Source organism: Eubalaena glacialis, chromosome 16 (assembly GCF_028564815.1).
Source record: "Eubalaena glacialis isolate mEubGla1 chromosome 16, mEubGla1.1.hap2.+ XY, whole genome shotgun sequence".
NCBI lineage: Eukaryota > Metazoa > Chordata > Mammalia > Artiodactyla > Balaenidae > Eubalaena > Eubalaena glacialis.
Window position 1 is genome coordinate 73,696,187 of NC_083731.1, and position 13,425 is coordinate 73,709,611.

Consider the following 13,425-nt stretch of genomic DNA (forward strand, 5'->3'; position numbering starts at 1 on the left):
TAAGCAGCATCTCATTTTCTAAGGGCCATGCTAATTTCACTGTCTCTTCTCTGCTCTTTTTCTTAGTGTTGCCTTCCTGAGGGTGTAACTGGCCCACCTATAGCCTTCCTGGCAGATGACAAGGACTCCATCCACATTAAATGGGTCACCCGGCTCCCTGACTCACTCACTGGGTGGCCTGGGGCAAGGCCCTTGAACTCACTGGGGTTTAGTTTCCTCGACTGTAAAGTGGAAAAATAAACCTATTTCACAGACCTTTGTGCAGGATTAAATGAGGTGACAAATATGAATTGTCCCTACACAGAATAGACAAGGGTAGGTTCCCTTGTGGCTGTAAGGATAACAAGGTAGCAGAATGTTCATTGGACTTACTTATTTGGCCACTTTTTTTTTTTTAATTTTATTTATTTATTTATGGCTGCGTTGGGTCTTCGTTTCTGTGCGAGGGCTTTCTATCGTTGTGGCAAGCGGGGGCCACTCTTCATCGCGGTGCGCGGGCCTCTCACTATCGCGGCCTTTCTTGTTGCGGAGCACAGGCTCCAGATGCGCAGGCTCAGCAATTGTGGCTCACGGGCCCAGCCGCTCCGCGGCATGTGGGATCCTCCCAGACCAGGGCTCGAACCCGCGTCCCCTGCATTGGCAGGCATATTCTCAACCACTGCGCCACCAGGGAAGCCCCTATTTGGCTACTTTTATCACTCCCTTTAATCTGGTCTCATGGACACTGTATTTGTCCTACTTTTCAAATAGGCTATAATGGTCTATTGATTTCGGGGAGATGTTACATGTATATAGGACTGCCTCACTATCATCTTTGCCATTTTGTGTCCTTCTGGTCCCCCAGCTTTCCTTCCCTCCCTCTCTAATCAAACGCTCAGTGCCCTGTCCTGCCGCACCCTTGCTGGTCTCTGCACTGGGAAAGCTCTCCTCACTAACCCCCTCCACGCTGGGGCTGCTTCCCTTTCATTCACTCAACACATATTTATTGCTCGAAGGACTATTCCAGGTGCTGGGAATACAGCAGTGAACAAAACAGAGTCCCTGCTCTCCTGGAGCTGGCATTCCATGGATAGGATTGGGGAAGAAAGAACAGGTAATTAGTCAACAAACCTATCATAAGTTATGTGCTTGCAGAGTTACAAGAAAAAGCAGAGCAGGGTAAGGGATACCGTGATGTAGGTTTATCTGGGAAGGGCTCTCTGATGAGGGGCCATTTGAACAGACTCCTGAAAGACATGTGGCAGGAGCCTTGCAGAAAATCTGGGAGAAATTATTCCAGGGAGAAGAAACGGCAAGTGCAAAGGCCCTGAGGTAGAAGAGGGCTAAATATGCCTTCCCAAGAGAGCGTTCCCTGACATTCCAACTTGAATTACATTCTCTCTCAGGGCACACTGTTCTTTTCTTCATAGCATTCATCTCCATTGATGTTTTTTATATATATATATATATATTTTTTTTTTTTTTTGGTGCTCTACACGTTCAGAGAAACTTCTCTAGTAACGAACTATAGAAATGATCCCTGAAAGTATAGTCTTCATATATGTTTTAATATATACTTGTTTAATAAGTCTCCCTCTCCTGATTACAAGCTCAGCGAGGGCAGGCATCAAATCTGTTGCTGTTTTCCCTTATTTGTACATCCAGAATTCAGCCTCCTGTCTGGTATTTAGTTATCAACTGCATGGATAAATTTAAGATGGTCATTAATGACGTTGTGCTGTAAATCTCTCACAACATTCCTTTTGCCTCATCTGAGAATTTTCTTTTAGGAATCGTACATGGGGTGGGAAGCGGGGGGAGTCTCCTTTGAACTGGCATGCTCCTTTCCTTCAGCTAATGAGCACAAATTGAGTATAATATATCCATTTCAGTTTTGTGTGCAAGGAATTTTATGCTCAGTAAGGACAATTCAGTTAAGATTTGGGGTTGGCATATTTACCTGTTTTTTGATGATGAGATTGCATGTCTATTCTTCTTTTGTTTAGTTGGATTTCTCTTTTATGTAATTTAATTAAGATAAGAATCAAAAGGAGTGACATTTAGGTAAGTAGGAAGGAAGAACAGAAGGGAGGGGAGAGGGCGAGAGGAAAGACAATGGATTCCCCTTCAGTGATACCACTTGTCACTGCTTTGCAAATTGAGACTGGGAATGTAGCTAGCTCATGCTTTAAAGGTAATGATAGCTGCCTGGTACTAGTGCTTAGCACGTATCAGGACCAATGCTACGTATTTTTATGTATGATCTCATTAAATTCACAACAGGCTATAGGGTAGATATCAATAGTCCCATCTTACAGATAAGTACATAAAGGCTCAAAGAGGTTAAATAACTTGCTTTAAAACAGAAGAAAGAAGAAATGAGCACCTTCCACTGGCTTGGACAGGGCTGTCAGAATTAAATCCAAATTGTTTTGATCCTCCCTGCCCCCAAATTCCATCCAGCCTCACCCTACTTAGAGGAGGTGAGGCCCTCCAAGAGCGATCATTAACTCACCCCAGGTGCTGAGTGGGGTACTTTACAAACATCCATTATCCCCTTACAACAACAACCCCTGAATGCAGGTGCCTGCAATGGTCTTTTAAGTTATTTTTAAAGGCTTTTTTTTTTTTTAACTAGCAGAAGAATGCATAACACCAATTGTAAACTGGCAAGTTGGTGGTGGGAAGCCACTAAGACCTGTGCTAAGAAAGGTGATAATGAATTCAGTGTTGGCAATTCTGAGGGAACTGTACGAAAACACCTAGATGTTCTAACTGGTCCAGAAGTAGAACTGATTCCTCCTTGCTTTCACCGTGCGGCCGGGGGTTTCTCGGTGGGACTCGCGACGCTGGGGCTGAGGAACCTCAGCGGTCAGCAGACACCCAGAAGCGTGCACCTACAGATACATACCTACTCACAGCAAACCACAAAGACAAAGTGCGCACGACCACACAGACCTCGCCCACTCATGCATTCACACCACTCACAGGCGCGCAAAACGCGGGCTCACGCGAGCTCGCGCACAGACTCACAGCCGGAGCACACACCCTCTTGCGCGCGCACCTACCCTCGCGCACATGCACACACTTTCTTGCGCGCGCTCATAATCTGCACACATCCCCCCGCGCGCGCTCACACCCCGTGCACACGCCCTCCTGCGTACGCACATTCCCTAGCTCACGTGCACACCCCCGCACGCACACGCGCTCCGTGCACGCACCCTCTTGCGCGCGCACACGCTCGCACGGCCGAGCGGCGAGGGGCGGGGCGGGAGCGGCCCCGGGGGCCTGGCTGGGCGCGGCCAGGAGAGGGCGCGGCGCGGGGTGGCGCCTGAGTTGTTTGCCGGAGCCCGGGCCGTGAGACGCTCAGAGGGAGCCCAGCCAGCTCGGGCTGGTCCGGGCTGCGCTGGGCGGCCCGGAGGCAGCGCGTCCCGGGTCACACCGGCGCCCGCGAGCGGAGCGCGGCGGGGAACGCGCCATGGACCCCAAGGCGGGTAGCGGCGAGGAGGATGACTGCGTGGACTCGGGCGCAGAGACCGGAGGGTGAGCGGCGCGGACCGGGCCGGGCAGTGGGCGGGGGCCACTCTCCGAGTTGCGCGGCGGCTCCTGCCGGCCCGGGACCTTCCTGGACCCCGCGCCGGAGTCGCTTCGGCGGGACGCGGCTGCGGGGACTGCTTCTCCTGCCGGGTCCCCTGGGGAAACCGGAGGGGCTGTGGCGAGCCCGCTGTCTGCTGGGCCGGCCCTGAGGGCAGAGCGGCGGGGTCCGTGGCTGCCCCGGGTCAGGGCGGGCCCCACCCTGGAGGGCAGAAAAGTGGAAGGACTCAAGGTTCAGGGTAACCCCACGCAGCCCACACCACCCCAGCCCCTCTTGCCCTCCGTCATCACTGAGCTGATGCGGAGTGCCGGGCAAATGCAGTGTCCCCCTGTATCACCGTTAGAGAGACAAGGGATGCTCTTGCACTTGTTTCCACCTTCCGCGAGGACTTTCTTATTGTAGCTACGGAACCCCCTGGAGTCCAGGATGGGGGTCTGGGGATGGGGAGAAAAGGTAAAGAGAGTAGGACACGTGAGACCTAAAAGTCTTTCAGAAGTCTTCTAAGAGGATGGCGTTTTTCATTTTATGGCTTTATTGTGCTTGCCAAGACGCCCTCCCCAACTCCTCCACTGCCCCGCCGAACTTCCTCACTTCTGAGCGCACCTGTCCCAGCTGGAGCCGCTTGCCTTGGGCACAGGTGGGATGAAGATGGTGCTATGATCTAGCCTTGCTTATTTTTTAAAATGTCCTCTTCTGTTCAGCGGACTCAAACAATAAGTCCAAACCTTTGGAGACTAATCTCCTCTCCGAACAACACTGTTTTCCTGAGTGGGACAAAAGACTGAATGTCTTTTAGGAGACGAACGTCATTGTAAACGCTTCCGCCCAGCCCCTATCTCTAGAGGACTTCCCGGTGCAGAGTCAGCGCTACATCCAGGATGCGGGTACCGACCAAGAAGGAAAGGGTGTCTTTGCCTATCTGCAGTAACCCAGGGGGAGGGCTGGAGCTGCCCAGAACACAGAAAGCCTCATTCCAAGAAGGCTGGGGAGATTTAGACATAGATCTAAGGATTTGGCAACCCTGTGAGGACAGGAAGAGAGTCCAGGCCCAGAATGGACCTAGGGTCACACCTGACCCAGAGAAAGGCTCCCTAGGCAGCCCCCCCTGCCTGCCCAACCCCGCCCTTCCTTACAGCCTCTATCCACTGGAGCCCAAATCCGGGACTTTACTGCCCCAAAACATTTACCCTGCAATGGGCTTTCCCTGTTATCCGCCCTTGTGATCATTGATGGTTCGCTACAGAACCCTGTTGCACTCCAGTGTTGTAACCTGATTCCAAATACTGAACTCCTGTGCTTTCTCCCACGCTTTGTATGTGGGGCATTTATCAACTTTAACTGAAGATCCTTGGCTCCCCCCCTACCCCCGCCCCGCCCCAGTTAGCTGAACAGGAGTAGAAGAAACAAAAGTAACCAGGTCATTTTCAGCTGGGTTAAATAAAGCACCGGCTGGTCCATTGGTTTTCAATTTGCATAGCTCACCTGAAACAGATCTTTTATGCCAGGGCTCTCTCGGAGAAATGGAGAGAAAGCCCTGACCCAGGAGTGTCATCACCCCAGCATCCCAACAAACAGCATGACAGCTGTCAGGGCTCGCTGAGCATGCTGACACCTCTCTGTCTCTGTCATAAGTGTGTAAATTAACAGGACAAAATTGTTTGAAGAATTCTTATTGCCTCAGTAGCATTCTTAAGCTAAAGGTAAAGTGGCATGCATTTAAATGAAATAGTTTCAGTGAATGCTTATTAGTCTCGTATTTGCTGCATATTCATATATCCCTTAAAGTTGAGATTACTTATTAAAAAACTGTTCACAGTTTCCCTGCTTTTCCAGAGCTTGCCGCCTCTTACCCTCTCCAGCTTTCATACAGCTACCTGTCGAGATTGTGTAGAAAGCATGAAGAAAGCTTGCTCAGTATGTGTTTGTTATCATTATTTTTAAAAACGCAAATCAGATCGTGTCTCTCTGCCTTGCAAACTTTTAGTGGTTCTGTCATCTATAAAGCACAAAGAGTTTAGCATGGCCTACAAGCCCCAGTGTTAATGGGGTCCCCACCCCTCTCTCTGGCCTTGTCACTTGGCAGGCTCGTCCCTGCACCCTGCATATAACCACATCAGCTGGGTTTTTTTCCAATTCCTCACCTGTGTCAAGCTGCCCTCTTTGCCCCTAGGCCCTTCTCCACCTGGCACGCCTGTCTGCCAGGTGAAACTCTACTCTTCTTTCAAGAGTCAGCTCAAGTGAAACATCCACTCAGGGAGCCTTAATTTGGGGTGCATGAATTGCTTTAAGTTGCATGCAAAATGATGGGCTTTGTGAAGTTTTATAAGATACTGTTTTTCATCAGATTCTCAGAGTAGCCTGTGATCCCCTCCAAACCACGTTTGGGCAGGGTATAAGTTTCATTTTCATCATGCTGTGTTTGAAGTATTGGGAGACATCCAAGTAAAGATGATGAGTCAGCAGTCAAGTAATCTACCTAGAGAGGAGGTCAGACAGGAGGACTGCAGTTGGGAACTGTCAACCTAAAAATGGCAGTTGAAGCCCTAGGAGTGGATTCAATCAACTAAAGTTCATAGCAGACACGAGCCTGGCATTTACTATGTGCCAGGTACCATTCTAAGACTTACATATTTCATTAATTCATTTAATCCTTCAACAAATCTGGGAAGCAGGTACTATTTAAGACCAGCCTTGAAAAACTACAGCATTTAAATGTCAGGTAAAGCAGGATGAGCTGATAAAGGAGCTGGAGAAAAACTAGGCATGGAATGAAAAAAGGAAGAAGGTGATATCCTAGAAGCCAAGGGAAGAAAGGAAAGAGATCAGCTGTGCTATTGAGAAACAAATCAGGATGAGGAAATCATCTCCCTTCTTTGTAAAGGGAGATGATGAAAAGAAGGCGGAGGAGTAGTGGAGGAGAAGCCCGGTCAGTGTGAGGTGGCTGGAGCCCTTTGTCTGGGAAAGGGAGGGGTGAGGAGAGACAGTAGCTGGAGGGGAGAGTGGGATGAGGGAAGGATTTCTTAAACGTAGGCATGAATTGGGCAATAAATGCTCATAGAAAGGATTCTGTAAATGGGAAATGATAACTACGTAGGAGAAAAACGGATATCTGTAATGTCAGCTTTCTGAAAATGTGCAGGTAGATGGGCTTCAGGTCATGTGGACAGATTGGCTTTGGAAAGAGGAGGGACATCCCTCTTGCAACCAGTGGGAGAGAAGGGAAGATGGGGTTTCCATTCAGTGCAAATGCAGCCCCCATCCCCCAGGAGAATGGAGACTTGGCACTGTTGTTCCGGGCGATGGTGAGTGAGAACCCAGTCAAGATTAGTGATTACATGTGAAGGTACCAGTCTACCTTGCCATTGATTTTCCCGCAGCAGTGTTCACCCACCTGGGGGCAGGCAGAGAGAGACAGTGGGTAGTTGAGATCATCAAGGTCTGGGGGAGAGGGACTGTTGCTAGGCTGGTGTGAACAGAACATAGGAGCAAGGGAAATTTGCGGCTGTTGCTTGAGCTGATAACTGATCCTTTCAGCAGCACATCAGAGGTGCTTCCAAGAACCTTCGTGGATTCCGCTGCCAGTAGACAGACTGGGCTGATCTCTTTGAAAGTTACAGTTCAAAGAGCCAGCCTGCTGGGGTTCAGATTCTGGCTCCTCCACCTAGGAATTGTGGAACCTTGAGCCAGTTACTTAACCTCTCTCTGCCCTCAGCTTTCTCCTTTGCAAGATGGGGATGACAATAATAGTACTCACCTCATAGGGTGGTTGTGAGGATTAAATGAGTCTATACACTTAAAGCCCATAGAACAGTGCCTGGCATAAGTAAACCCTCAGTACATTATTATTTCTTATGAAACACACTCCAAATGGTAAACTTAGAGTTTCATATAATAAAAATGTACATCTCCAGGTGCACTCAAGACCATATGTTCTTCGTACTCATCACAGTAGAGGCTCTGATGCTTTTAAATTGCCTTAAGCAATTTGATTACTGTTCAGAACATCTGAAAGAGTACGGCACATGCCTCAATCTGTTAATTATTTTTATTTTGAAGCTGAGGAAACGGAGGTTCAGAGGGTGCATGACTAGTTAGTGGCCTAGATTGCAGCTTGGGTCTCCAGCACGCCTCCTGCCTAGTGAAGCTGCCTTTCAAAGAGCTGTTTGGTCTGTAATTAATTCTTGTTTTCTGCTCAGACATTTTCTTTTGCTCGAAGTGCTACCTTTGCTGTCTGACACCCCCAGCAATACAGGCTAAGACTAAAAGCAAACTAGTATTCTTCTGTGGCGATTGATGTCATTTTGAAACTCCCACTTTCCAGATCCACTTGAAAACAAGCTTTGTGCTTCTGTGTACTTTCTGTTAGAAAAAACTGGCAAGCTGGCTATTGACCATGGTCAACTGTCTTAAGAAACAAGAGTCTCTTAACAGAGGGACAGGCAGTGTTTTGTAAACCCAAACAAAAGGCTAAGATGAATGTTTTCCAATGGGTGTTGCATTAGTGCTGTCTCCCAGATTTGGCCTCTAAGCCAGTCTTTCAAATATAACCATAGCTGATGGATTATTTTCATTCAGAAGTTTGACCTGGCATTAATGGATCTCCACATCTGTGGCAGCTGTCACCGAGCTTCTGAAAACATAGGGTCATTCCATGCTCTTTATCTTTGGGTGACCGCCAACTGATGCGTCACTGTGATTTCAGTGATAACAAACAATTTTCAGGTCTAGAGTTTATAAACAGGTGGATAGAAAGGAATAGGTAGAATCCATGTTTGAAGGGGACAGGCTTAAAGAATTTTAGATGGGGAAATCTTGCATAGAAGACAAGATGATCTATTGGTACTCTATTATCTTTGCGTTCAAGGTGGAGCTAGATAGCTCTAAATTACCATGGCATCTAATTCAATGGACTGGGAGTTAACAGATGAGGTCCATGGTGCAATGAGCTGATGTTTTACAGAAATGCCAAGGTCCATTCTTATCCCAAGATTTCCCTGGAAAAGAGAATTTAGGAAGGTATCCATTTTATATAAATATAAAAATTGGCAAGTAGGCTGCTGACGGTGGTAAACTATCTTGAGTGCAGACCCCTTTATATTTAACCCCTATACGTATAATTATAATTAAAGTACAGTCAAGGGACCACATCTTACTTTCTGTTCATTATTGGCACAAATACTAAATAAATGTAATGTTTGAAAATGTGTTTACTACGTGTGTCAGGCATGTGAATATATATAATCCTTGTATTATTCTGCTCATCTGTATCATGTGTCCACAAATTTTTCATCCTAAAATTTGTGGATTCACCTAGCATGCTTCATTCTGGCAAAGCTGAATGTCTTATTCAGAGCCAGCTGGATAAATTCTTAGGATGTGAGACCAATAAACAAAATTCCCAAGACAGGTACCCTACAGCTTGCTTCCTCCTACCTAAAAAAGCTGGGACTACACATCCCTCCAGAGAACCATAGTCAGTATCTGAAATTGTTTGAACCTATTTATACATGCAGTTTTTTCAACCTTTACAGCTTGTCTTTCACCAGCCATATTTCTAGTAAATAACCTTTTGGGGTTATTTGGAATGTATTTTAAGAACTATAAAAGTCTTCATACCTTGACTCAGCCCCCATTCCCCATCATGATAATTTTTCCAAGGAAATTAAATATCAAGCTGTATTTATAAATTTCTCATCACCATGTGCTTTGCAAAAATGAACAATCAGGAACAATCATATAGCCAACAAAAGGGAAATGGTTGACTAAATTATAGTGCATCACTTTATCTAAAATTATAGTTACAGAAACTATGTAGCAGCATTTTATGATGGAGTTTAGTGAAAAGAGCAGTTTAAAATTGTATCTCCATCGTTATGGCAACTGGGTACAAATTACGTCACCAGGACCAGAGGCTGGAGAGTAATGTGAAGTTTTAGGTGACTTTTCTTTCTGTTTGATTTCTGTTTTGATGGTGGACAGGGGTGGAAGTTGGGGTGATGGATGAGACTACAGAGCTGGGCAGAGGCCATCAGTCATAGAAAGAGGGGTATACTGTTGTGCACTGTCGAGCTTGAACTTCATCCAGAGAGGGACATGATCAGATTTGTGCCTTGCAAAGATTGGCTGCTGTATGAGGAAGGAATTGGAGCAGGGCGAGAGTGACAGGCAGGCCTGACCTGGGCGGTGCCTTTCATCATGAGAAATATGGAGAGATTCATGGCAGGGGCATCCGTTATTCTAACACCTGCCCTAAAATACCCCCTTAAAATACTTTAAGATTCTTGGAATATGTTTCAAATGTAAATTTCATTCTATGTAGGTATCCATCTGTATGCAGATCTTTAAAACGTATGCATATGCGAAACCCATATGCTTCAAGAGTATTTGGAAGATCCTAGCTGAAAATACTGACAGAATTTTAATAATAAAATAAATACGATTGCACATTATTACTGAATGTTTTATTGGAATTGTCATGCAATTTCTTTGAAGCCTGGCCATCTTAAGATGATCATATTATAATGGAATTGTTTTGCTGTTGCATCTACCACAGCGGATGTTGGTTGAGTATTTATTGCATATTTGTACAGTTACATTTCTAAGTATTGTCCGAAAGTTTATTTATGTCCTGCCTGGTTCCAGAAAGAATTTAATGCACCAACACTAGGGTTACAAATCCTGCATTTCAGAATGTTCCGGATCCCTGACTCTCCTCTCTCATTTTCTCTCCCACCCTCTCCTCTCCCTTTTCCCTTAGCCAGCATGTCTCCAGGCTCTATCCAATCCATTCTCCCTTCTAACTCCTTCCTTACCACCGCTCTACCTGCCTAGTTCAAGCCTCACCTCCTGGTCTCCTTACAGATACTATCACTTTAGTTTCCTAATCAATGATATAAAAAATTGGATGAGATCTCAGTGGATGCAGTTTGTAGTATATAAAGGGATATGCAAATGTTAGTAGTTGTTATTCTTTCCAGTTTTGAAATTCAGTGACTCTGTGACAACTAAAGTATTTCATTTGAAAAGAGAAAATCACATGCTGTTTTTCTTCCATTTTGTTCCTCTACCAATAAGTCAGTGCATCATTTTGTGTGGGAGATGTAGGTTGTTTGAATTAGTGAGAAGCATGCTTTTTGTGACTTTTTTAAAAAGTTTTGTATATATCTTTTTAATGTGGTAAGAAACTCAATGGAGTAAAAATTGGATGATTCAAGAAAGGCAGCATGAGACTAAGTAAATAAAAGGAGTGTATATCTATAAAATTAAACATAATTAACCACTTTATTTGCATAACTATGTCCCCTAACTACCACCTTGGTAGAATAAACTCCTCCATGCCTGAGAGCTTAATTTCCTGCCAAGAATGACTTGGGGACACTGTGGGGAGAAAACCAATAGCTTCTATACCATGTACGTTGCCAGAGAGGGACGGTTTAAGAGCCACACAAGTAGAGCAGAAGCTTAGCAGAGATTAAGCAGACAAGTTCTTGGCCACATTCCCATTCTCACAGAGGCCGAATGCCAGCAGCTGATTTTTCAGCATACAAACTGATGGGTTATTTCACCCTGGCCCTAATCCTGCCTTTTCCCTTTCCAGATCATAGCCCACATCCTGTTACTCTAATATCTAGCAGGATTTCTTCCCAAATGGAACTGAAATCAACCATCATTGTGCTTGTGTGTTACCTGATGGTCAGCCAGGCCTTGAATGTGGAAGCCCTCCCAGCCAGGGTTCCCTCTCACTCACCAGGGTCCACCTCGCCTCTGCTTACATCAGCAAAGAAACATTTCCCTGAGGGGTGGTGCTGACATTTCAAGGGTTTAACCTTTTGCAGTGGTTTAACCTTTTGTGGGAGTCATGAACCCCTTTGAGAGTCTACTGAAAACTTTGAGCGTTCTCCCCGGGAAAATAAGCTTCCATTCAAAAATTTACCAGTAAATTTAGATGGTTCGGGACCCATCTGGTCTCCCATCTGGGAGACTCACAGAGCCCATATGAAGGACCCCGGATTTCTAGAATGCCTTTAAAGTTGTGCTCTCAAATCCAGACATAACTTGATTCTGCACAGAACAGTCCGAAGCATGACAGTTTTTAAGTTGTGGCATTTCTCTACCAGTTAAATGCTACTTACCACTGACTGTTTAAAATTCTACTTTGAAGAGATCACTTGGACAGAGAAAAATAATGTCTAATCCTACTAATACTAAGGTTTTGTGTTTCAGGTCTGACTACAGCCACATGTCCTCCACCAGCAGTAAGTATGACTTAAATGTCCTTAAGCTTTGTCTTCCGAGTCCCCCTGGGGGTCAGTCCCATCTCTGTATGTAGAGAAGGCCGTCCATGTAACCCTTGCTTTAATAGAAAGAATCTCCGAAGGTATCCTGGCCAAAGGGTGTGATACAGGATTCTCTGGGGAGTGGAGAAAAGTGGAGGCTTTTCCTGGAGAATGTGACTGTACCTTGATTTGAGGGCTAGACGTGCCACTACTTTCCCTGTGGAAATTCAACCTCAAGGAACTAGCCCAGGCTTTATTAACCCGCATGCTTGGAAAATACCTTCTCTGATGAAGCTGAGGTAACTCATTCATTCAACAAACATGTATCAAATACCTGCTGTCCGTGGGCTGACAGCTCAGAGTGCATTCATTGGGTCATGAGGTGGCCCCAGTTCCTCTGTTGGGCAGATTTCCTCCTGTGTATTTCTGTACCTGCGGGCAGATACCACAGCTGATGATTATATATGGTTAAAAAAAAAAAAATGTATGTTTATAAACATACTCTGAGCATAGAAAAAGGTGCTTGTATTGAATATTAAATTACAAGTAAATCTATTTATGGGAAATTAGGCGTTATATCTAGAAACAATTTACAATGATGAAGATCACTACAGAGCCATTCAGACTGATTAAACACTTATTTTAAAATAACAAAAAAATTTTCTTACAATAAAAGCCCTGATTTTTTGAGTCGGTAAACACTGAATTGTTTTGGCCTATCTCACTATCCTGATAAGCTCTCAATTCTAAATAGTTCCCAAATGGAAAGACACTTAATTGGATTATTCTATTTATTGATGTTATGGCTTAGTTTTTCCTTTGCAGTGAGAGACTGTGCGGAAAGCTGTATATCTGGGATGGTTATTTAGTGTCAAATTATATTTAGTTAGTATAACTGCAGCGAGCAATTTCTGATCATTTCAGCCAACTGGAGACCCAGCATTGCCCCTTAGTTATTAAGAACCATTAGTAATAATGAAAATAATGCTCCAGTGATTTGCATTCCCTCCCTGACGCTTCTGCATTCCTAAAATCAGAGAATGCTCTCTCTCTCTCTCTCTCTCTCTCTCTGCTGCCATTTTCAGTTTTGCCCAGAGGCTACATTTCTTTAAGAATGATTTTTATAAAATACTTGCCCGAAGCCGTTGCTCAATTTGTAGCTCCCAAAGCAGTCCTCTGGGTCACAACAAAGCGCCTCTCTTGTCAGCGAAATGGGTAATTTGGTTTGGGATGTTTTTCTCTCCATTATTTTAATTGCGATCTCTGAGTTGGAATTTCTCTTAGTGCAACTGGGATCAATAGCCTTTTATTGCTGTTCCTTTTCTCTTTAAATTTTTGGCGAGTCCTGCCTCATTCTTCAGTGTTGGGGCCTCTTGGTGAGTGAGGGTGTATATGCGTTTCATATTTCAGTTAGGAAATGTATTTGACTACCAATAATAGAGAAAAAAATGACTTAAGTAAGGGTTTGTTTTCCTCTAATTGAAAAAAAAAAAAAGTCCAGAGGAGGCAGTGCGGGTGTGCTACACAGTCCTCAGATTTTGGCTTCCATCCTCAGCGTTGCCTCAAAGTTACAGA

At 45.2% G+C, this 13,425-nt stretch overlaps 1 protein-coding gene and 1 pseudogene across 1 annotated transcript in view; one reads left to right on the forward strand and one right to left on the reverse strand.

Annotated features, from left to right (window-relative positions):
* Nucleotides 1-1,449: 1,449 nt before the first annotated feature.
* LOC133076688 (small nucleolar RNA U3) lies at nucleotides 1,450-1,535 on the reverse strand (annotated as a pseudogene).
* A 1,801-nt stretch (nucleotides 1,536-3,336) lies between these two features.
* The window catches only part of FAM124A (family with sequence similarity 124 member A), a 105,877-nt gene continuing 95,788 nt past the window's right edge, over nucleotides 3,337-13,425 (forward strand). The window contains exons 1-2 of the mRNA XM_061170943.1: nucleotides 3,337-3,522; nucleotides 11,798-11,829. Coding sequence (XP_061026926.1) covers nucleotides 3,458-3,522; nucleotides 11,798-11,829 — 97 coding nt within the window. The 5' untranslated portion in view covers nucleotides 3,337-3,457. The remainder of the gene's footprint in view (nucleotides 3,523-11,797; nucleotides 11,830-13,425) is intronic.